The sequence below is a fragment of the Ostrea edulis genome, chromosome 1, assembly GCF_947568905.1.
Source record: "Ostrea edulis chromosome 1, xbOstEdul1.1, whole genome shotgun sequence".
Lineage (NCBI taxonomy): Eukaryota > Metazoa > Mollusca > Bivalvia > Ostreida > Ostreidae > Ostrea > Ostrea edulis.
The window spans coordinates 33,523,775-33,550,655 of record NC_079164.1 but is presented as its reverse complement, the minus strand read 5'-3'; the positions used below and the strand labels follow the sequence as shown (position 1 = coordinate 33,550,655).

Below are 26,881 nucleotides of genomic sequence, written 5' to 3'. Positions count from 1 at the left end.
TAAAAATGCCATTCATCAGAGGTTCAGACATTTTAGAGATTTTCTTCAGAAAAGAAAAAATCAGACACTCATATCCTCATCATTTAAATGACTTCACAAGACAGTTTTGAATAACTCTGCTTTCCATTTCAGTACAAACTGTTTGTGTACGTGAAGCTCGGAGAATCAATTTTACAGACTTACATGAGGAATCTCAGCAGACTTGGCCCGCACTGTCCAGAAAGAATGAATACCCAGGAACTGTAGCAGTCGGAGATGCCAGGCGTGGTCTGAGGAGGTACTGGGAAGCGTCACCAAAACACGGATGTGAGTGGCCACATGCTGAATCCCCATCATGTTTTCTTTTGGTCTAAAGTTATTCAAAGAAAGTGAAATACTCCACATTTGATTTAATTACACTGTCACTTTGGCATATTACCACCCCCTAAATACCACCAGTGTAATGTGTAGAATGGTTTTTCATACCCTTGAGATATGAGAGAGGTAAGGTAAGTGTAAGGAAAGATAACTCTAGGTAGAGATTGTAATCTTGCATGGATGAAAAAGTGAACACAACAAACAGTGACCAGTCTCAAAAATAAAGAGTAGGACAAACAGACCCCTGGACACACCAGAGGTGGGACCAGGTGCCAAGGAGGAGTAAGTATCCCCTGTTGACCAGTCACACCCACCACCAGCCTGATAAGATAAGTTGTACGTTAATTCATATTATATTTAGCACGGATAAAAATAAATTAAAGTGACGTAGCCAATAAGGGACTTGAATGAATGATTATTTTAGAAGACATAATTACGTGAAAGAATCTAAAACAACATAATGGAACGACTTGAAAACTCAAGGTCTAAACTTGGGGCGGAAACAAAATAAGATGAATCAATACATTAATCTAGCACTGAACAATTAAATTAAGACATGTCAACCAATCTTATTGGTCTCATGGCACAGATGTGACCAGTCAACAGGGGATGCTTACTCCTCCTGAGCACCCAATTCCACCACTATATATAGAGAGAAAGATATATATATATATATTTATAGAGAGAGAGAGAGAGGGGGGGGGGATTGGTGTAATCAATCAGGGCTTACACTTTCATGTATTTCTTGAACATTTTCATTAAAATTTCTCCATACTGCTTGGCTGCTTCTGCACTGAGCTGAAATGAAAAACAAACATGCCTTAAATTATGATGTCATATCTCCATGTACTGGAAGTTTGTCAGAATAATATACTCTATCATACCTTTTTCAATGACAACATTTTTGCAAAATTCACAGCCTTTGGAATCAATTAAATAAAACAGAATAGCTTTGTTTGGGTCTGAGCTCTTGTTTAAAAGTACTTACAGACTGAACAATAGTTTTGTTTGGGACTGAGTTTATAAGTACTTACAGATTGAACAATAGTTTCCAAAGACCGAGTCAGGTTGACACCCTTTGGATACTGTGTTTCGTAGAAGCACTGAAGAACTGCTATGGAATTTTCTGCATTTTCAGAGGATTTCACATACGAGACTAAGCCATTTATCTATAGAACAAAAAATAGTTATAAAAAGTCAAGTTTTGAATGCAGCACGAGTTCCAAGTAATAAACAAGAGGCCCAAGGGATAAAGTTCACCTGAGTCACTTTGGTCCTGGTGTTTTTCATCAGAAAATTTTTTATCCTCTTTAATCGCATAACAAATTTTGACCCCATATTATGACCCCAACCTAGCACCTTGAGTTTTTGATTTTACCAAAGTTGAGTCCACACAACACGGGGATGCTACAATATCAATATGACTACAGTTGTTCTGACTGGAGAAGATATTTAAAAAAGAAGTAAGATTTTTCCCCATATATTCATGTACTATGTAAAATTTGATTCCTAATTTTAGCCCCAACTTAACGCCAGGGTCCTTGAAATAAATCAGTAGGACTAATCATTGCCCCATTGCTTCCTGAGTAAAGATTCCTAACCAACAGATCCCCATATAAACCTTTGTTCTGTGATTGTGGCTCCATCCTAGTAGCCATGATTTGAACAAACAAGAATCTGTACAACCTGAAGATGATTGCATCATGGACTTGCTGCTTTAAACAAGATTTTTAAAGATACTCTGTGCCCAGTTTGGATGAAATTGGCTCAGTGATTCTGGAGAAGATGAAATTGTGAAAAGTTTTCAACAACACCAGTGACGAAACTGCTGACAGACTATGGACAAATTTTGATCATAAAAGCTCACTTGAGCCTTTGCTTCAGGTGTGCTAAAAATTGTAGATGTTAAAAAATAATCAATGGATGTTTTATATCATCTATTCAACTGAGAAAATCATTTTCATTTCATACCACAATACATAAAGTCAAGACTGGTCACTTCTTCCCACAATAAACTTAAATTAATAGCTTTCATAGATTCTGTGACTGCAAATAAATATCTAGGTGCATAAAGTCAATTAATGGTTGTGCATTTAATCACTTGATGAGAATTCAGCTGTTCTCCTTTCACAATCACAGTTTTTGCCATTCAATTTTTATGTGCATACAAGGTAGTAATGCTTCCAAAATCCAGGAATTGTAAATACATCTACTTTAAGATACGAAAAACATGTTATGGATCACTTTCTCATTGGATAATCCGATACACTTACAAACTGGGAGGCTGACTGATGAACTGGGTTAGTTTTCTTCTGTCTTCCATCAATAATTTTCACCAGAACTCTTACTACACTAGCAGGCAACAGGCACTCAATCTGTTATTCAAACAAAACCAAGTATTATTCATTGCTTAATAAAATGAAATTCTAGCTTTTCCACTTGTCAACAAGTAAATGATATTTTCCATTTAAGGTAGCTCACTACACTAAAGCTTATGCTCTTTATGACACTACGCCACAAGATGGCGATTTAAATGTTTTGTGAAATTATTTGTATTCATCAATTTGTTTGTCTATCATCGTAGCTCAGTGATTAAAGCATTGGGCTAGTGAACCGCAGATCTCAAGTTCGAATCCATTAGTCTTTTGTACATATGTGTTGAAATAATTTTTTTGAAAATCCTATTTTAATCCAAATTTGCATATTATCTGTCTTTTTGGCATATATACTTATACTGTACATTGTATATCATCATATCTTTTATAATTAAATCAATTCATACTGAATTGAGAAACTACTTCAGGGTGTAGTGAGCCACCTTAATATGACGATAAATCGCTTAATTTAATTACACATTTCTTGTAAAACCACACATATACAGTTCCTTAAAAATTTTACTCTTCCATTTTTCAGTTCCCTCACTGTTCACTGTGCATTTGAACTTTGTTTTCAACATTCACTCTCAGTTAATATGCTGCTTAATCTACATGACAAATACAATATTAACCAGGGTTAGGTGAATATAGCATCAATTGACTGACAAAATGTCAATAATTGAATAATTGTTTTATTATATGATGGAATTACTTAGAATATCAAAACTGGCCAATCAGGCCTCTGAAATGATATGTAGTCAGCCATCTTCGTATAAAGCAAGACTGCAAAACCTAGTCTAAAGTGATTAGAGAGGAGTTCTTGTTTATCTATATGATTGAATAATTTAAAACATTCAAACCAGCTACTAAAGCTAATCAAATGTTACCTGATCAGTCATCAATAGAACAGATTCGATGTTAGTTAACATATATATCATGTTTAATTGTTACCCCACTTCATAATCAAAGTCACTACCTACAGCTAGAGAACTAGATCTAGTCAAAAGTGAAAGTGAACAAAGACACAAGGTTTCATTGTACAACCAAAACAAATAAACATTGACCATGTGACAATATAATGATTTCATTCACATATTAATGATATAAGTGGTCTTTCATGTACATTATCTTATTGTCATGAACATATGCAAGCTAAGCACTTGCCACCAAAATTGGATCAAGCTTGTCCTTTTCTAAAACCGGAAAAGTCTCGAACGTGAATTGGCACAAAGATTGCATCAAATCGGTGCATTTATTTGTCAGAAGGGTGCATGTGTATGATGTTAAAAGGCTAGAACTGAATCCCTGTATAATGTGTTATTTAGAAGTTAGATTAATTTTCACCACAGATTCAGTTCTGGCATCATTTTACTCTCAAAGCTTGTGTTTCATATTGTAACCTATATATGTGACGTCATAGTTATATTTGTGTTCACATAGAACTAACTCTGATGGCGTCGATCTACATGCCAGATTTATTTGCAGTTACAGATTGTTTCCGCCGCCACTGTACTGATGTTGATGTGAGTACCATTAAAGCATACAATGTTTTCCGAGTCTCTTTACATATTGTATCAATTTGGAAAGTCCCAATTCATTTTTCAATTTTGGTCCAATGTTAGAAAAATCGAGCATTATATTCACCTCACGTGGAAATGAACATAACATACTAATGTTATTTTATTTTTTTTTAGCTTGTTGGATCTCAGCCAATCTGAAAGCTTTGAATTATATATATATATATATACACATATATATATATATATATATATATATATATATATATTGTGTGTGTGGTTTAGTTTTCCCATGTGGAATAATGGTACAGGGAATTAAAATTGGGAAATTTCACATAAAGCAGGAAAATGGACATGTCTGAGTTTACATTAACATATGATATGGAAACATGCATGTTGTTTCTCTTGTGAATGAATGCTTTTATTGATAAAAGAGTTATGTAAATTGAGTCTTACCTCTTCTGCTGTCTTCAGATGAGGTAGTAATTTTGTCATAAGGTACAGTCCCAAACTTACAGCCTTGTGGTGTTCCTTACCGAATAAAACATCTACAAACAGAAGGAAAAGCTTATCACAATTAAACTATTCTATATTTAGAATACCAACCACTGTCTACTGTAATACAATCATCTCCATTTATCTATACAATCCCTGAAATGTTCTACTTTCACATTCTCCTGTTCACTCACCGTTTGTTCATCATTCCTTTCCATGCATTCAGCGTTCACTCTCTGTTCACACTTTTGCTTTCACCAACCACTTGCTCATCATGTGTTCAATGTTCATTCAGTGTTCAACATGTGTTCAATGTTCATTCAGTGTTCAACATGTGTTCAATGTTCATTCAGTGTTCAACATGTGTTCAATGTTCATTCAGTGTTCAACATGTGCTCAATGTTCATTCAGTGTTCAACATGTGTTCAATGTTCATTCAGTGTTCAACATGTGCTCAATGTTCATTCAGTGTTCAACATGTGCTCAATGTTCATTCAGTGTTCAACATGTGTTCAATGTTCATTCAGTGTTCAACATGTGTTCAATGTTCATTCAGTGTTCACTTATCGTTCAATCTTTGTTTCTGCATTGTCATTCGGAACACTGATGTGAAAAGATCTATCTTTCTAATGACGACTAAATGAAAAAGGACCATGTTTGTAAGGGAGTTTTACAGACAATGAATACATATGTGTTTGTGTTGTTAATTATTTCCACAAAGGAGAAATAAGTCTAGACTTATATCATCTTATATCATCATCCATTTAATTTTATTCTGATTATCTATTTCTCTACTGTGATGAAAACATACATCTAGGCAGTCGATTCAAAAATCAAATTTCACACTAAATAAGTCATTCATCTTGTGTTTATTCACTGATCGCTCACCATTCACTTTGTGCTCAAGTTTGTGCTCTGTTAATACTCTGCATTTGCTCGCCATTCATAAAGTTGCGTTCAGTGTTTACACACCGTTCACTCACTATTCATTCTGCGTTCAGTGTTTACACACCATTCACTCGCTATTCATTCTGCGTTTGCTTACTGTTCATTCATCGTTTGCTTACTGTTAACTCTTCGTTTGCTTACTGTTAACTCATCGTTTGCTTACTGTTAACTCTTCATTTGCTTACTGTTAACTCATCATTTGCTTACTGTTAACTGATCGTTTGCTTACTGTCAACTCTTTGTTTGCTTACTGTTAACTCATTGTTTGCTTACTGTTAACTCTTCATTTGCTCACCAGTAAAGTATAACATTCCAGGGACTGTATATGTAATTCGTGTATACTAGTTGTCTGTTTTTATATACAATTGATCTACTATTGGTGTGTACAACTTGTACTATCGAGCTCGCCTTCACTTTTTCGGGTAAGTCAACAAGGTTTAAATGCAACAACAGAGGATTTCAAAATACGAACCTCTTCCTTCTGTCCAAAAATCAATGATAGATATCTTAGCTGTGGTCAGCTGCTGTACAATTTCATCATTTATTAGATGTATCACAGGATAGGAGGACACTGAAAGCTGAAACAATGGTTGCATTATTAATACTGGATTATAACCAGTCACCAGAAGTTCTTTAACATACTAATATACATGTAAGTCCAGACAATATCTATCAAATGTGCTTGTTAGCTCATGTTATCAGAGGTTCAGACATATGTATAAAATTTCTTCACAGAAATCTGTACAAAGTCTTCATCATACACATGACTCTTAAATCTGTTGAACTGTATGCCATATATAAAGGTATAGAAATTCATTCCATTTTAATTCTAAATGTATTCATAGGTCCAGTGTCAAACTAAAACCATGGAGGTGGGCCAGCATTACCTCACCTGATAGCACAATAAAATTTGCAGCCATATTTATACACCATATTTCCATATACAATACACATTATTTACATTCACTGTGTGCATTCTGCTTAATTTCTATTGAAATCTATTGCTTGACATTTGCATGTTTTCTATACTGTATCAACCTGTTAACAACACAAATGAAATTCAGCAATAATTCCTCTTGAATTTTGTAAATGCTCCCAAGAAATTAAACCAACAAAAAAAATTACTTGGTTCTCAGACCAATTAATACAAAATTAAATTAAAATACTAGTAGATGAGGTAGGAAGGGCTTTTCTTTCTTTTTTAAGTTTTTATCTCATAAAAAACAGACAAGGGATTTTTTTTTTATTAATTCAAACCTCAAGAATAACCATTGTGAGCTTTCATATCAATTCTGTAAAGATATTAACACCATTGCAATGAAAAATTTGAAACTACATAACCCTGCTGGCCATTAGCAAAATTTTAATTGTTTACACACACATTGGGACAACTCAAGACTTTATTTATTTATTTTTTTTTTATTTTTTTTTTGTGCCTCAGAAAAGCGTATGAGAGAAATTTCATTTTATTCATTTAAGGATAAAAATGTTTAATGTGCATTATTTAAGCAGATGTGGGTGGGCCTGAGAACCAAGTAATTAATATTTTAAGGCCTTATTTTCTCCAATTAACAAATCTTGATCAGGTCATAAGTTGCAACTCTGACAACCTAGAATACATGACTGACATTCTGCTTCACACTAAATCAAAATGTGCCAACAATAAGATTGAACACTCTGTAAGATCTAACTAACATGCTTCAATATAATCAAATGACTTAACATACAAATTCATTCTGTTGTCAATGTAAGATCACCAACCTTTGCACCATTCCAGATATTTTAATTCATGTTATCAGAGGTTCAGACATATGTATAAAATTTCTTCATAGAAATCTGTACAAAGTCTTCATCATACACATGACTCTTAAATCTGTTGAACTGTATGGCATATATAAAGGTATAGAAATTCATTCCATTTTAATTCTAAATGTATTCATAGGTCCAGTGTCAAACTAAAACCATGGAAGTGGACCAAAACTTCCTCATCTGATATCACTAGAAAATTTGCGGCCATATTTGTACACCATGTTTTTCATACACCATGTTTTCATATACGATACAGGTTATTTACATTCACTGTGTGCAGTCTGCTTAATTTCTATTGAAATCTATAATTGCTTGACATTTGCATGTTTCCTACACTGTATCAACCTGTTTATGACACAAATGAAATTCACTAAAAATTTCTTTTGAATTTTGTAAATGCTCCAAGAAATTAAACCCCCAAAAAATTAATTACTTGGTTCTCAGACCAATTAATACAAAATTGAATTAAAATACTAGTAGATGAGGTACATGTAGGAAGGGATTTCTTTCTTTTTTAAGTTTTTAATCTCATAAAAAACAGACAAGGGATATTTTTTATATTAATTCAAACCTCAAGAATAACCATTGTGAGTTTTCATATCAATTCTGTAAAGATATTAACACCATTGCAATGAAAAATTTGAAACTACATAACCCTGCTGGCCATTAGCAAAATTTTAATTGTTTACACACACATTGGGACAACTCAAGACTTTTTTTTTTTTTTTTTTTTGTGCCTCAGAAAAGCGTATGAGAGAAATTTCATTTTATTCATTTAAGAATAAAAATGTTTAATGTTAATTATTTAAGCAGATGTGGGTGGGCCCGAGAACCAAGTAAATAATAATTTAACAATCTTGATCAGGTCATAAGTTGCAACTCTGACAACCTAGAATACATGACTGACATTCTGCTTCACACTAAATCAAAATGTGCCAACAATAAGATTGAACACTCTGTAAGATCTAACTAACATGCTTCAATATGGTCAAATGACTTAACATACATATTCATTCTGTTGTCAATGTAAGATCACCAACCTTTACACCATTCCAGATGTTTTTATTCATGTTATCAGAGGTTCAGACATATGTATAAAATTTCTTCATAGAAATCTGTACAAAGTCTTCATCATACACATGACTTTTAAATCTGTTGAACTGTATGCCATATATAAAGGTATAGAAATTCATTCCATTTTAATTCTAAATGTATTCATAGGTCCAGTGTCAAACTAAAACCATGGAGGTGGGCCAGCATTACCTCACCTAGCTGATATCACTAGAAAATTTGCGGCCATATTTGTACACCATGTTTTTCATACACCATGTTTACGATACTGATTATTTACATTCACTGTGTGCAGTCTACTTAATTTCTATTGAAATCTATAATTGCTTGACATTTGCATGCTTCCTACACTGTATCAACCTGTTTATGACACAAATGAAATTCACTAAAAATTTCTCTTGAATTTTGTAAATGCTCGAAGAAATTAAATCCCAAAAAAATTAATTACTTGGTTCTCAGACCAATTAATACAAAATTAAATTAAAATACTATTAGATGAGGTAGGAAGGGCTTTTCTTTCTTTTTTAAGTTTTTATCTTAATATAAAAAACAGACAGGGGATTTTTTTTTTTTTATTAATTCAAACCTCAAGAATAACCATTGTGAGCTTTCATATCAATTCTGTAAAGATATTAACACCATTGCAATGAAAAATTTGAAACTACATAACCCTGCTGGCCATTAGCAAAATTTTAATTGTTTACACACACATTGGGACAACTCAGACTTCACCATTTTTTTATCTGCACTAAGAAAAGCATATGAGAGAAATTTCATTTTATTCATTTAAGGATAAAAATGTTTAATGTGCATTATTCAAACAGATGCAGGTGGGTTTGAGAACCAAGTAATTAATATTTTAAGGTCTTATTTGCTCCAATTACACAAATTTTGATCAGGTCATAAGTTGCAACTCTGACAACCTAGAATACATGACTGACACTCTGCTTCATACTAAATCAAAATGTGCCAATACTAGGGCTGAGCGATGCACCAAAAATTTTGGTGCACCGTGATTCATACCATTCGATTCGATGCCCCAATTACAAATTCCGGATTTCAGTTCAGTTCGGTTTAGATTTTGCATGTACCAAAACAACAAATATGGCATCCGAGTGATGTGTAGAACATGTGGAATTTTATGCAACAGAGACTTAAATTACTACTGTGTTGAGATTTAGCATTTTCACCACTCATATACCAACAGAATATGGTCTTTAAGATCATTGCAATTTATCTTTACATGACATATAGCATTTCTGTCAGTGGAGTGAAATCCACATCTTAGGTAATGACACAGATTAAATGTTTTGCCAATTAATATCAGAGAAGTAAATCAATAAAGGAGAGATTTTCATAGACTCTCAATTGATAGAATTGTTGAATATTTACATATCAATGAAAACAATATCATATACATTTTAGATTGACTATAGATTTGTTTAATAATCCAAAAATCATGCAGCACATTAATATAAGAAATTTTAATAGACTGTCAATGTTTTCTTTTTTCTATCAAAGTTATAAAATGTCGTTATAAATAGATATGATGTTTACAAATGATGACATATAGTTATACAATTTGAATAAAATTAAATAAAATATGCTACTCATTAAAATTGTTAATTTTTGTGCTGTCATTAGATAAATTGGACCAAACAAGAACCAAATCGAAAATAATCAAATCGTGCAGTTCTGAATCGAAATCGAACCGCATCGAACTAACCCTGAATCATCCCAGCCCTAGCCAATACGATTGAGTACTTTGTAAGATCTAACATGCTTCAATATAATCAAATGACTTAACATACAAATTCATTCTGTTGTCAATGTAGGATCACCAACCTTTACACCATTCCAGATATTTTAATTCATGTTATCAGAGGTTCAGACATATGTATAAAATTTCTTCATAGAAATCTGTACAAAGTCTTCATCATACACATGACTCTTAAATCTGTACAAAGTCTTCATCAGACACATTTTCATCCCTCGAGAAACCATTGTAAACCTCGGCTACACCTCGGTTGACAATGGTCTTCTCAGGGTGACAATTTTCAATTTTACCCTCAACTACATGTGATGTTTATATATGAGCACTTTGTAAGATCCAACATGCTTCAATATAATCAAATGACTTAACATACATATTCATTCTGTTGTCAATGTAAGGTCACCAACCTTTATAACATTCCAGATGTTTTTCAGATTCTCAGCACAGAATACTTTTGATGATCCCCAGTACGTTTTCAAAAATGCTTTGTCCACCACTTTCTGGAAAAATTTTCCCCTTACACATTAAAACCACAATAATCAGTGGGAATACAGAATTATTGAAATTCCTGTAACATTTTCAAACTGCAAGAAGACACGTGTAGACATTACCACATGGTATTTCTGACAAGCACTAAGCAGTAGGAGGGTATCTGGGGAACATCCTGTCCATCCCTGGGTCAGGTCAGCCTCAATCTCAGACCAAACCGACATTCTAAACACATCTGTATTTACCTAAAAATAGATCATCAACATCTTTTGTTGTTCTGTATGCCAGATCATGTCATGCCTGTACTCAAATTTTTACCAAATATTGATAAAAACTAGTATGAAAAACAATTAATATTTCTGAATTAGACCCATGCATCAGAGGTTCAGACATTTCAAAACTTCCTCAATTGTTTTTAGGTTTTAATAGAAACTTCATCCTTTGCATGGCGTCTAACAATCTTCACTTGAAATGAAGGTGACCCAAGGGAACTTCAGGAAACTTCACTTCCAACTACGACAACCATTTTAAAGCTTTTTGTCAATAGTGAATTTTCAGGCATTAATGTTGTCAACAGTGAATTTTCAGGCATTAATGTTGTCAACAGTGAATTTTCAGACATTAATGTTGTCAACAGTGAATTTTCAGGCATTAATGTTGTCAACAGTGAATTCTCAGTTCACAATTGGATGAAATACCTGTGAGACAATTAGTGATATGGCATGAATGGAAATCTGTGTAAGAAACGCTCTCTTCTTGCAGACTTGAAGTAGATTCTGGACAATTTTCTGCACATGCTCCTGGGTTGCACTGGCTATCTGACCTGACTGAACTATGGTCAGGTAGGCCAAGACCTTCCCAAGCAGAATATTCCCCTGTTCCTGTATTGATCAACACAAGTTAAATTAACATAAATAATGTTTCCCTATATATTCATATGTAAAACTTTGATCCCTATTGTGGCCCCACCCTACCCCCAGGGATCATGATGTAATAAACTTGAATCTCCACTATGTAAGGAAGCTTTAATGTTTAAGCTTTTCTGGTCTAGTGGTTCTTGAGAAGATTTTTAAATGACCCGACCCTATTTTTGTGATTATCTCCCCTTTGAAGAGGCCTGGCCCTTTATTTCCAGAAACTTGAATCCCCTTCACCCAAGGACAATTTTTATCCAAGTTTGATTGAAATTGGCCCAGTGGTTCTGGAGAAGATTTTCCTATTCTTTATGTATTCGTATGTATAACTTTGATCACCTATAACTGTGGCCCAAACCTACCGCGGGGGGGATCATGATTTTAACAAACTTGAACCTGCACAATGTCAGGAAGCTTTCATGTAAATTTCAGCTTTTCTGGCCCAGTGGTTCTCAAGAAGATTTTTAAATGACCCCATCCTATTTTTGCATCTGTGATTTTGATGCCCCACTTTGAATATATAGGTAAAAGTGATTGATGAATCTTATAATTGGCATAGAAAGCGGAAGAGAAAATGAACCAGGGTTTGACACTAAGGCACGTCCAACCGACCAAGTCTACTAAATGATAGGTCCGGTCGGGTAAAATGTCGAATTACTAGTCCGACTGGTCGTGTTAAAAAAATAAACAAGAAACTTTACTTTAAACCTTTAGATATTTTATTCTTAACTAAAAGAAAATAACTGTAAGAGTTTGCAAGCAATTTTGAACCGTGTGATGGAATAATCTCTATTTTTAGTTCTTATAAATAAGTCGCGGTCGGAAGTGATGTTTTACGACATCTACTCGATGTTAATTTTAAACAGTTTATTCAAATTGACTATAATAAAGTGTTTATCAAGTTAATAAATTATGTCGTGAACAGCTATTTATCGGTGTTGACATATGTGCGGGAATGTCTCTATATTCAAATAGGACTTCTCGTCCTCAAGGAAAGACGTCCCAGGAGAAAAAAGAAAAGGTTAGGAAGAAACAAAGCAGGGATTATGAAATATAAATTAAATAAAATGACGGTTGAGGTCATTTTATACTAAATAGAGTAAAGAATATCCGTGCCGGGTAGAATTTAAAGAAACAGAAAACGTGTTTGAAAATCAAATTGAATGACGAGACTTACGAAGATATTTTCGAGACAATTAAATACGTTTTGGTTCAAACTTAACGTTTGTCATTTAAATGAAGTATTTAAATATGGAGAAACTATCGGGGGTTTTTTTTTCTGGAAAGTTGGTCAGGGCTAGTGGATATAAAGTCAGGTCTAGTAAAAATCATTTGAAGTAGCCCGACTGGTCTAGTGCTCAAAAAAGTTAATGTCAAACCCTGTGAACATGCACTTGTAGCACATTTGTTTTGTACTGGTTTTTATTTCAGCTCTATTGGTTATTTCAGGTGAGAGAAAACCACATTGTACACATTAAAACAAACAATGGCAGTGTCCACTGATGATCCTGTGTTTAAAGAATTTCATTGAAAGGTTAGGAAACTGAATTCAGAGCTTTCGAAGGACATACCCATTTTGCAATTACAAAAAATTTAACATCCACAATTCTAGCAGGGTGCTTTCTGCGAATCTGTCCGAGAGACCAGAGAGACAAGACTGATCACTGAGAAACTGACACTGTAACTTACAGATCTGGATTCTTTCTGAGTAAATTTCAGATGTTCAGCAATAGCACCAAGTATGACATCAACATTTACTGATGGGAAGTTTCTGAGAATCTGTGTAAAATAAGGCATTTTAAATAAGATATTGTATGGGCGGTGGAAAGGGTAAAAGACGTTAATGCAAAACAAACAATTAATTGTCAAAAACGTAATGAAATACAAAACAAACCAGCTTATAATAAAAATTAAATCATCACCAATGGAAAACCAACAGTCATTAACTGAATTGATGTTAGATGGCGTGCAAACAAGACAGACATCTGAATAAATGATAATAATAATGATTATTAGCGTTTTTCCAGCGTATGCTGATCATTTAACGCTAGATGGCGAGCGAGTCTATCTACGTAATCATTATATGTGTACATATTCCCGCGGATTTGCCTATCATGTTGGACTCTCAGAACGTCAACATATATCAGACACTGCACAATGTTTCTACCTTGAACAGAATAACAATATGAATATGTGTTTAGTTGTTTGTTTTCCAACCTCATTTTTTTTCCATTCCATTTCAATCTGAATTTTAAAATTAGATCTATGGTCTGCTTTTTACTAGTCAAAAAAGTGTAAAACTAGGACAAAAAACTCCATAAAGATATGAATATTTTTAATTTGGTAAAAATGATCTAAATTTAAACATTCAGAAAAAAATGTGGAGGGAGGGGGGGGGGCACTTTTGGCCCTGGAGTCCCAGGACAATATCATTTAAACAATGAAATACTCTATCTAAATATTAAAGAGCTCAATATATTCTACCCTAAGCCTAATAATGATTAAAGTTAATTACATGTGTTAATGTATGGCCTTGGTGTAGTATGCATTCTGTGGCTGCTGAATAAGTTCTGCGAGGATGCTTGTCTGCTGGTTTCCTGTAGGCCTAACCATGCTGCCGTTACTGGTCTCTTGGTTAAACCTACTTTTCTGTAGCAACAACACCGCAGCTCGCAAAAGTTTTGCAGTTTCTGATATGTTGACATTCTGAGAGTCTGACATGATTGGCAATATTCGCGGGAACTACTCAAAATAGGTACACATATAATGATTATGTAGATAGACTCATTCACCATCTAGTGTTAATTCAGATAATGTCTGTCTTTTTTTGCACGCCATCTAGCATCAATTCATGAATTCTAACTGTATAATGATCAGTATTCAAAAACATTCTCATCTTAGACATATTAGAATTTCAGATGAATGGGATAATTTATGACCATGAAACCAGTCAAATAATACACAATGAAAGGAAACATTAACAGGTCCATTTTAATGTGGACACCTACCTGACAGAGTGCCACCGAGAAGCCATGTCTTGCAGACTGTCGGCTGGACGCTAGACCCTTCACAAGCCGGTTAATGCAATAGTGCAACTCCTCACAAACACCCGACTGCAAAAAATAACATGGACAAATCATATATCTTTTATTATTAAAATCTTTAATTATCAAAAAAAGTGTAGCAATTGCTGGAACTATTTTTTCTCTCTAAATTTGCATCGCAGCATTGTATGGAATAGAAAGTCAATGTGTCTTATAAGATACTTTGTTTTAATACACAGATTGTTTTCTTGTTGTCAAGCAAGACATAGAAAATCAACTTGTACGCAAATCACTGTTGTAAAACATCTTTCTCTGTATGACGATTGAATAATAGATTAAAACAAAGATACTAGATTCGAATTAATGATTTACCAAATAAAAATTGCCCTGTTCATTTTGAAATGCATTTCTCACTGGAGGAAAAAGGGGGGGGGGGGTGGCAGTATTGCTTCGTTGCTTGATCCGCCTTTCAACAAGGCAAACCCCAAATAATCAAACGTCACATAACAGATGACATCAGTGGATCACGATTTGTCACTTGTTTATACATATTTTCTTGTGTCAGATTTAATATTAGCAGGTATCGTTTGCTTCAGTTATATCCCTGTATAATATCAAAGTTACATGTCGTTAACTGACGATGATCCAGCATAATTAAAGTATAATTAATGTTCAGCAAAGAGAAACAAGGAAAGGAATTTATTTTAATAGAGAAAAAACAAAAAATAAATCAGATCTATTGTCTCCAACTGTAAACACGATACACACGTGCAGAGTAACCACAGGGGCTAAGTCTGTTTTGGGTCCGAACCCTGTGATACCATATTATTAAATATATCTATATTTATGGTATCATTGAGTTTGTGCCCAAAACGGACTTAGCCCCTGTGAGAGTAACAGTGGCCTTTGAAATTGGTCTTTATCTACGTAATTCACACATGACTTTGCTCGTATAAGATTCTCTTTGATGGATGGTCACTTCGTTTATATGCCTGAATCAAACTACGTCTATCTGACCATGCGAACATGCTTTATTCCCCATGTATGGATACTTTTGCTTTCGAGTGCTCCGCCATTATGATAAAACAAAACTTTTAGGTTAATAGATAGGTCACGGCAGGAATATTCTTCAAAAACTACAGTTATTGAGAAAACAAAATCTAAAAACCGATTAATTGGTATAAATTTTTCATAATCGAGCACTTAGAATTTGCCAACAATCGACTGATTTTTTTATTATAATCAATGATTGTAACACCATTACTCTGTATGCTAAGTATTGTGCAAATAGTACCAGGTACACTACTTGTATACATGTAGTAAAACTTTTATACAACAGCTAATTGGAAAGTATTGTAAAATGTAGTAACTGCCCATACCTACTGTTATGAACAGAAAATTTAGTGACTGTTAAGCATTTTGATTTCGGAATTGTCATAGAGGTCTATAAGATAAGCAACTAAGCAATGCAGCATTAATAATGATAGAGAGTTAGTTTAACAGTCAAATCACTTATTTGAGGCAAATGGCCATGTCTGACACTTTAAAAGTGCACGATAATTACTAGAAAAGGGCGCAGCTAAATGTATATTTCCAGATATATGAATTTTGAAGGACTGCTCAGAGATTTGGTGAAGGCGTCAGTCCAAATATCTAGCCATGCCGAATCACAGTGGAGATTACAGTGGACCCAGTCCAGTGCATTTTGTAAACTCTGGATATTGGAGGGCAGGCCGTGGGAACAGAGCTCTCCCTATAGGTAACACATATATACATGTTTAAAAGGAAAATATAAAAAACTAATGAAAAATTAAACCATACCTATGAATTTGAAAATTTTGGTCCAAATGGCATAGATTCGAATACGAGCACGTGGACAGGACATATATTTCTTCATTTTGAATCTCATGTACCCAAGTTCACATTATTCTGAGATGTTAGTTCATAGAATTTGTAAAAGCACGTACTAAATCTTATTTTCTTAATGATATATAATCACTCCTCGATTAACAAGATTGTACCACGTTTCCTATTTTTGTGAATTTTCTAAACACCGACGCTGAATATGACGTCACAATGCACTGTTTACATAAATTGCCTTAAATGTTTCCCAAGTTCAATCTATAGGTGGATCAAATGTCTATTTAGTTAAAGATTGGACACGTTGATTGTAATCTGTCCTCACACGTTAGGTGTTAACTTCGGGATAATTTTTGTCCTGTTATGGATACAGATTCTAATGCCAATACTTTTTGCTTCGCCCTGAAACACGGTCACGCCGTACGATATATTATATACATATGGTCTTGTCAAATCAGATCGCGTAGGACATGATATTTCAACTTAGACCAGTTGAACATTCTAGTAATTTAAAGGTAGTTTAAGATTGCTTATCAATATGTCAAAATGTATTACTCCCATGATCGTAACTAGATACGTGCACAGACACATTTTATCGACTTCGTAATCTATGCTATCTAATAACTTGTACAGGTTGGGAACACTTCCCCTATAGCGAGATATTCTCACAAAAACGCGATTATCCCTCTTTAGCGAGAGTAAATATATCCCGTACAACTGAGAAAAACACCCGAGGAGTACATCTCTTCGTGTTTCTCATGAAAAGAAGAAAAAGTGCTAAATTGTTCGATATTTCTGCTCATATATAAATGATAAATCAAAACAAAAATACTCACGGTGTGCATTAAATTTTAGCCGCTGTCCCTCTTACGCAGATATGAAATTTCTTGACTGTCTTGTAAATTTTATAGAGACAATTCACTTCGCAAGAGATGTACTCCTCGGGTGTTTTTCTCGGTTGTACGGGATATATTTATCAAGGATGTGACTTAATTCCTAAGAAATCTGAGGAAAACTGGTCAAAAAGGGAGGAAAACACCTCTGACACCCTACCTGGAAAAATATAACTTTCTGTCACCTTAGATCAAATCCAGAGTGCTTCATTTTTTCGGAAATTGAGCAAATCAGGATTTCCTCTGAATAGAGGAAAAATCACACCCATGATTTATGCTTCATGCTGGGTGCGTGTCGCACTTATTCAGCATTGCATGGAATTTGCCATTATTTTCAATAAAGACACCGAAACACCTGTTTATGGTAATGTTTACTTTCTTTGCTAAAGAGGGATAATCGCCTTTTAGCGAGAAGATCTCGATGTAGGGGAAGTGTTCCCAACCTGTTGTAGCTTACGAAGTGTATGAATTTGAAACAAGCAATTTACCTCGTCCACTTGTCGTCGGTGTAAGTCATCCACTAAAGTTTTCGATGTCTGTATTATTTTCTCCTGATTTGATTCTGCTAATTGCCAAAACTTGTTTAGAATGGATTTGTCAACTTTGTGAGCTGTTTTAAAACTCATTTCGCATGGCTGATGAGCACATGTACACTCGTCAATGTCAGAAAATAGTTTGGATGTTGAATATATACTTTTACTATTATGAAGCGCATTGCAGACGATGTGACGTCATTTTCATCCCTTTGACAATTTGTTCTTTTAGTTATTCGTACTAAATTTCTTCATTTCGATAATCAGGATAATTTTATTGAGTACTGTAAATTATTCAAAACCCAAATATGTATATATTAGGTGGGATTAATTACGGATAACATATTATTGAAAATGTGCTTCTTCTTCTTCAAAATGGCCCATCTTCAAAATTCAGTTACTCTCATTGCCTATACTTTATTACGACGGCGTATTCGTGCCAATTTAACCTAGCAGAAAAAAATAAAAATAAATCGTTTGTACAATTTGTTAAATCGTAGAAACGATTTAGAAAGTCGTTTGTACGATTTAGAAAATCGCTTGTACGATTTAAAAAGTCGGTTGCACGATTTAAAAGGTCGTTTGTACGATTTAGAAAGTCCTTTGTACGATTTAAAAGGTCGTTAGAAAGTCGTTTGTACGATTTATTCAATCGTAGAAACGATTTAAAGTCGTTTGTACGATTTAGAAAGTCGTTTGTACGATTTAAAAGGTCGTTTGTACGATTTAGCAAATCGTTTGTACGATTTTTAGGTCTCAGGTGACATTGCAATTGGTTATCGTCTGTCATAGTGCGTTAACAATTGAACATTTTTAACTTCTTGATAAGTACCATTCCAATTCCTTTCAAAGGTATGAAGCACCTTTGGGACAAAGGGGACATAAATCGTAAATTTCAGGACTCCTATACCCCTTGGTCCTTAGGGGAGGGGCAAAAAACTGCCACAAAATTGTGAGTAATTTTCAAAAATCTTCTTCTTTACCACCACATATATATATATATATATATATATATATATATATATACGGTAAGAAAAACTAAATGCATAGTGATGTAGAGCAGGAAGGCCTACCAAAATTGCAATTTTCATGATCCCCTGGGTAGGGGTTTTGGCCTCAGGGTGGGGCCAAACTTGGTATATAGCGTTTATGTGTAAACACTTATATAACATCTTCTTTTGTGCTATTGATACTAAATTAAAATTAAATGGGTATCTATAGGGAGTAGGTAATCCTTTACGAAAATTGTAAATTTCATTATTCCAGGGGGTAAGGATTTGGTTTCAGGATGGTGACAAAATTAGTATAATGATTATTGTCTTAAAGATTTGAAGGACTTCTTTAAGTTTGGTGATACAGTATAAAATCTAAATGCATGTTTAAGAATAGTAGAAAAGAATGTACAAAAAAGGGTTAATTTTGCAACCCCAGGGTTTTGACTCTAGTATAGGTCCAACTTAGTCATATCGTTTAATGTTGATATATATCATATTATGCAAAGCCTTTCATCTGTATATGCACTTTTGAAGGCATTGAAGATTTTAAAAGAACACGTTGTTTTATACTGTTGCTGAATATTAGCTTAGATATTCAGAACAGGAAATAATTTCTAAATTTCATAGCCCTTGAGACTACAGTGATACTTTTAACTAATACTCAGGTGACCAATAAGGTATGTGGGTCTCTTGTCTATATCGTAGAAACAATTTAAATCGATTTGACCTTGATGATAATGGAAAAGCGAGAGGAACTGCATATGTAGTTAAACGATATTTTGAGAAGGGACGGTGCTATTCCAAAATAGCTGTTGCTTTAGCTCACAAGCACCGCATTATTATTAGTGGGGAAAAAACTATTAAGAGGATATCTGCAACTTTGTGCCTTTTCCGACGGAAATACAGATTTAATTTTTGCGATGTTGCCCTCTTCATTGAGGAAACTTCAGAGCATTGTGGCCAACTTCATGGGTACAGATGGATTTACTGGAAAACTGGTAACATGGTTTCCCAAAGAAGATATCAGACGGCTTCTTTCCATACACAGGGGCGGATCCAGGAATTGCGGTTAGGGGTGCAACTTTATGAGGCTGGGGGCCGCCTTGAGGCCGCCAGTGGATCCAGGGTGGGGGCCCAGGGAAGCCCCCGGAAGCCCCTGGATTTTATAGATTTTATAGGATTTGAAATAAGTCTCCTGTGTAGTCATTTTTACTATTTTCTATCATTTTTTGATAAGGTGAAATTAATAAAATGACGCAAATTTTAAGGGATTTTGGAAAAAAATGTAAGTTCTCCAAATAAAATTAATTCAATAAAAAAGATTTTGTCATTTAAATATCTCCGAGAGTGGAAGAAATCCGCCACTGATACAAGACCTAGAAGGCGTCCACGCATATATTCTTGAGTGTATTGACGGTTTTTCGCGCCACGTCATATGTCTGGAAGCTGGAAAATCAAACAAGAGCCAATTGCTTGCTAAGATACTATGAAGTTAGTGAAAATCTTTGAAACTGAGCTGAGCTAAACACAGATGGAAGAGGATGGATGAGCTGGACGTGATATACAGTATTTCATTCTCCCTTACTTCGTTCGTCCGAATGTAAATCAATTAAATGCTGATTACCAAAAAACAAGAAAGTAGGATAACGGCTCGCTAGAACTTCATTATTCTTTACATACGTAAACTCACCATACCGTTTCAACAAGAATGGTGATTATCAAAAATAAAACAAAAGGTACATATAGGTCTCATTAATTACTTAAGACAGAGATTTCACTATATCATAACTCACATGTACATATTAATTCACATATATAAACAAGTCTAAATCAACATTATGCCTCTTCTTTATTTCACACATTATTCCAAAGATGCTTCATACCAAAGAAAGGAATTGGAGTGGTACTTATCAAGAAGAAGTTAATTAAAGATGTTCATATTGTTAACGCACAATCATGACAATGACGAACGACAACCAATTGCAATATGTCACCCGAGACCAAAAAATCGTAGAAACGACTTTTTAAATCGTAGAAACGACTTTCTAAATCGCACAAACGATTTTTTAAATCGTACAAACGGTTTTCTAAATCGTACAAACGACTGTTTAAATCGTTTCTACGATTTAATAAATCGTACAAACGATTTATTTCTATTTTTTCTGCTAGGTCAAATTGGCATGAATACGCCGTCGTACTTTATAGTGTGTGAATATCAACTCTCAAAATTATAATTTGTCAGTGTTCACGATTTCCCCCCAAATTTTGTTTTTCACTTTTAGTGATCAAAATTTAAGATGTTTAATTTAACAGGTTTCACCAAAAACAAAAAATACATTATCACAAAAATTCAGGTTATACATTATCACAGAAGCTCATTTTAAAAAGTTTGTTATTTGTTTTGTAAACAAAGGTTGCGGTGTGTTATTGTTTACGAAGTTTTCAAAAGAAATGGATATTGATCTAAGTCTAATATTATATCTATCATATTTCAAGTAAACTTTAGGTATTTTTAACATGTCATCTAAGAGTCAAATTTGTGACTGCAAATTTAAGATGCTTTGAATTGCAAAATTAACATTTCACTGGTTTGTTTGTAAACATAATCTAGAGACTTCAAGAGTCTTTGTTTGTACATAACACAGGGTTATATGTATTAAAATTATGCTCGCATTCAGAAGGTGAACATTTTAGCAGCCAACAGTAATTGCGTTATACTTTTAATGTTGAACATAAAAAATAAAAAATAAATACTTTTTAAAAAAAAAAAAACCTGAACCAGTATATCTATATATGGACGGACAGGTTTTAAAAAGGGGGTGGGAGTTAAAGTTGAAGGGATATATGAAAGGGAAAGGGGGATGGATATAGATTAGCTGTTGTTCTGCACCTCTCCGATCGTAATTTATTAGGGCGCCAGACTGTCCCGAAACCTCCCAATTTTTAAACGGCCTGGGGAGGGGGGAGGGATACATAACTAATGCAGCTAAGAAGGGGTGAGAGTGAGGATCGTGACAAGGGGCGGAGGAAGAAGAAAGATGAATCCCCGGGTCACCCCCATATATATATATATAATACAAAATTTACATTTGTCGGCAAATTATACATAATATAGCTTACCTGTGTTTCAAAGAGAACAAAAAATATATGTGAATTGATGTCGGAGAACAAAAACAAAACATATTTGTAAACTGATATTTAAAGGATTGTATTTTAGATATGATGGATTTAAAAAAGTTTCCCTCGCCGCTGTATATGAATTATTTAATTAAACAATCCAAATATACCTAGTCTATCGTATAAAAAGGACGTGCGTAGTGTTGACACTACTTACAGTAATTAAAATTAGATCTTATGATCCGCTCATCTACATGTATCTATGTGTAGCGATAGTAGATGAGCGGATCATAGGATCTAATTTTAATTAGATTGTGTGTAGTGTTTACTTACTTTTATCAAATTGAACTGTGTAAATAAATGTACGTATGTTGTTTACTGGTTTATGATAAGTAGACAACCTTACATTCACACCACCCGTGTAATTTACATTCATGGTCTTCATATAGGCATTTATAATGTAAAAAGTAGTCAAATAACAATTTACTGATGATATGAAATATACATGAAGTTTGTAACAGTGATGGTATGGTTGAACAAATGCACTTCTCATATAAACTGGTAAATAAAAATAGCATTCCTTATATATTCATTAAGATACCTTTTATTAAAAAATAGTATATGTGTAGGGAGATAATCTATTTTAGCGCTGAACATTGCACTTCTTTAGATGAAAAGTTAAGATAACGAATAGTGTGATCAATCTCATAAATCCTATAAAGAATACGAAATCAAGAGCAGGTCAAACACAGATCCCTGATCACATCAGATGTGATACCAGGTGCCTAGGAGGAGTAAACATCCCTTTTTGACCGGTCACACCCACCGTGAGCCCTCTACTTTGGTAAGGTATGATTAGATACGCTCAGTTCGCTACTCAGGTCATCTATATTATGTAATAGCGGATCCAGAAATTTCTGAACGGGGGAGTAAAGGATGCTGCCTTGAAGTCCCAAGTGGGTCCAGGGCGAAGCCATGGTGGTGGTACACAGGACGAATCCCACGATTTCTAACGAAATAAGTCCAATATGTTTTAGTGTTTTGGAAAATAGATCATATTTGTGGGGTACATGTAAAGTGCGAGACGAAACCGAAACGAAACGAAATCTACCGAAACGAAACGAAACCCACCGAAACGAAACGAAACAAATTGTATAACCGAACTCTTTTGATTATAATTATTAAAAATGGTATCTCAGGCCCTTGTGAAAGTTACCACATATAAATAAAATTCGCCTCCCCTTTGATGTAGGCTTTCAGCTTGACTGATACAACGTTTTAAAAGTTGGAAAGGGGGAGGGTGAGTAAGCACAAAGTACATATCCGAAGTTGATTAAATACCATGTGCAATGACCGGTAGTTTCGTATCCAGTCTCATAGGTCTGGGGAAACACGTTAAACAAGGGATGGGGTCGCCGGCGTTGGACCCGCCTTTGGCCATAATTGTTTGAAAAAGCTGGTGTCTGAGAAAGTTGAAAGTAGGAAGAGCTCTTAACCTCTTATTTTATCTCTAACTGCTGAGGTGCGAGTACTTTCAATAATGAAAAAATTAAATAGTATACAACATTATATGAATGCAATTCGGTAAGATATATACCGTATACATGTATTATTAAAACTATTATTGATATGTAGTAAGTCGAAAGATAGCTCTATATACTTGGGGTGTTACTAAAACGGGGAATTGAAAACGGGACGGAAAATATTTTGTAATAATATTAGGAGGTCCGCATTTTTGTAAAATCAAAAGGCTTATGAACATGGGAAGCAGAAATTACAAAGAGAATGGGAGGACATACTCAGAATCCATCGTTTGATATACTACATACAAATACACACTATCCACATGTACACATAGATTTGTCTTTAGAGCAAAAAAGACTGAAACATGTATTTATGCCCAAAGGCGGATCCAACGCCGGCGACCCCACTCCTTGTTTAGTGTTGCCCCAGACATATTCTGAGGCCAATGTAACAAAAGTATATATATTAGAACTGTAGTGGACAGTATAAGAGGGAACTTATACTGCCTCGCTAGAGAGCTAGCTTTTCTAGTTATGTGGTAGAGTGTCTCTCTTGATTACGCAAGTTAAGCAACGGCAAGCGTGATCAGCACTTAGCTGTGTAACTGCTGCACGTTACAGAACTTTGGCGGATTCCACATATTGATATATTGTCACAAGTTGTTAAAATAACTATATACACATTGCTTGTACTTGTAAATGTTTTAAATACAACATTAGCGATAATCAATGCAGCTATTTTCAGATTTTAATTTCACTTTCAATCCAACAGCAGAATATAAACAGTTCATGTTTGTCCGATCGATCGAGGCCTAAAGCCTTTGCTAAAATTAACTTCCTTTCCGTGACAATGCGCGGGAAAATGACTGTTTTCGACATGTGCAATTTCCGTATTTTATTTAGTGACATGGTGAAAATTCTCCCTTCGCATTAACCGACATTTTAGAAGTAAGAAATGTTGAACGGTGCTAGTTTTAGTTTATTTTTTTGGAATATGTATTTGTCTTTGCTACCGTTGTTATCCTATCCTTACAATCAACACTGAACGGTACTATAATAATCACCCTCTACTTTAGCTGTTGTGAGAATTTCATTTTAATACTAATTCTAAACCACTCAGTCTTTAAAGCAATGATAGCTTTGAAACAGACAGGGGAAGCTGATTTGTCAAGAAATTTGTCTTTGATTGGAGAATGTTGTAGGAGATTCTTATTTATATATATATTTAAAACATTTTTGTTACGCAATCCTTTGTCTTTTTAGGCTTTTATGTAGGAGAAAGTCCATTTATAGTAAAAAGGTTACCTGTAGGTGTCCAATAAGTTGACAATTGCTGTCCATTATTTTTAAGAATGTACAGATACTGTCCGTTCTTAAAAATAATGGACAGTAATTGTCAACTTATTGGACAGTGCCATGGAAACCCAATAACTTATTAGACGTCTACAGGTAGGCTGAAAATAAGAGAAAGACAATATTTTTGTCAAAGAGATACAAATTTAATTTGATACCCTACAAGTAAGAATCAACACAGATATAGGAAAAATCGCTGAAACACTTGAAAACGATATTTCCCCTTAGTAGAATTCTCTGCTTCAACTTTAAGAATAAATTTTTTTTAAATTCCATTGGCCATTATTATATCGCATCAAAACTTAGATTTGAAAGACATATTTCCATACTGTATTTGAATTTCGCTGGATTCAGGGGCACATTCCAAAACTTCTTCACAACGCTTTTTTATGCTTTCTTTATTAGCATATCCTAATTCTGAATTATTATTTTCGCTTTCATGAATAATTTAATTTCACGAGTTGGACGTATTGCGTTCTTTTGGCTGGCGTTAATTATTTCCTCATCCAAATATTCGAAAACACAATGCTTTTCAAGTTAAAATTTGGCTCCATAACTTTCTCACCTTCCATATCCAGAATATAACATTCATTAAGATAATATTTGCACTACTTTCATTAAAATCCTTAAATTTTGATTGTGCAATGAAAATGCGCTCCCCATCAGAGGAAGACATGTTGATATGGCTCAGTACTATAGAGTGAGTGAATATAAAACCTGCAGTACAAGACTACTTACCTGACACTGTCCAATAAGTGAACAATCAAACAGACTCCTACGCAAGACTGGTTATATTGTCAGACTATTCAAAAATAGTGTTATTCATAATTATCATTGTCAATGGGTTTATCTGAGACTGTCCATTCTTATAACAAAAGATGTAATGTTTTAAGTAGGATATAAGCCTCAAACTGTCCATTCTGTGAGAGAAAGAACTGATCTCGGCCCTACGGGCCTCGATCAGTTCCTTCTCTCACAGAATGGACAGTATTTGGCTTATGTCCTTTACAGAAAGGATTACATGGGCTTCATAAATGAGGTTATAGTTTAAAGAGAGCTAGATAGTTTATAATGTGAAAGGGCAAAGACTGTTTCAATCCAGAAAAAAACTTTTCGAGCACGATCGGCAAGTTGTTGAGCTAGCTGTATATTGGAGTTTACCAAGATATCAATTTATACCATTAAGGTGGGAAATAAATAAAAACAAGCTGTTGAAGTAATACGTTTCTTGTTTGAAAAAGAAACCAATCACTACGTTTGTTTTCCTAAGAATAACAGTTATTTTCGATTTTTACAATATGGTGAAAGGCAATCTAACCAGTGTTGAAGATCTTCTTTTGAAGTAGGGATGGAGTAAAACCGAGTCATTTGTAAAAAACATGTGACTTTTTATAGTGCTTTGAAGTCTTGGTAAATCTGTGGTATTTGCAAGTTAAAAAGTGTGGGTTAAGGTTTGCGTGCACGGTACAGTTTGCATATCATTAAACCCACTCGTCAATTGTATCAAATCGACAAAGCATCAACTGAAATTTACTTAGCAGGTAATTTGATTCCAAGACTAAAGTGTGAATTTAGACAACTTTTTAGTAGTCCGTTGAAAAGTTTTCCCCTTATATATGTACAGCTTGTTACACTTTCCGGAGAAAGGAAATATAAATGTTTGAGTTAGCATATCTAGTAGTTTTAAAAAAGGAGACAGATGAAAAATCATGCTACACAAATGGAAAATATAGAATGCTGATGGATTACATACAATATACAAATGAAAAATATGGAAAAGATCAAATATTGCAACGTTTAACCTGCTAGAATAT

The 26,881-nt window shown here is 34.2% G+C and overlaps 1 protein-coding gene across 1 annotated transcript in view; it reads right to left on the bottom strand.

Moving 5' to 3' along the window:
* LOC125659357 (myb-binding protein 1A-like protein) overlaps positions 1-18,267 on the bottom strand; it is a 47,677-nt gene extending 29,410 nt beyond the window's left edge. The window contains exons 1-12 of the mRNA XM_048891018.2: positions 18,035-18,267; positions 14,758-14,862; positions 13,439-13,528; positions 11,534-11,716; positions 10,958-11,080; positions 10,754-10,846; positions 6,165-6,270; positions 4,706-4,797; positions 2,631-2,732; positions 1,392-1,526; positions 1,088-1,155; positions 184-349 (exon numbers count right to left, since the gene is read on the bottom strand). Of these exons, the coding sequence (XP_048746975.2) occupies positions 184-349; positions 1,088-1,155; positions 1,392-1,526; positions 2,631-2,732; positions 4,706-4,797; positions 6,165-6,270; positions 10,754-10,846; positions 10,958-11,080; positions 11,534-11,716; positions 13,439-13,528; positions 14,758-14,862; positions 18,035-18,172 (1,401 nt within the window). The 5' untranslated portion in view covers positions 18,173-18,267. The remainder of the gene's footprint in view (positions 1-183; positions 350-1,087; positions 1,156-1,391; positions 1,527-2,630; positions 2,733-4,705; positions 4,798-6,164; positions 6,271-10,753; positions 10,847-10,957; positions 11,081-11,533; positions 11,717-13,438; positions 13,529-14,757; positions 14,863-18,034) is intronic.
* Between the last annotated feature and the right edge of the window lie 8,614 nt (positions 18,268-26,881).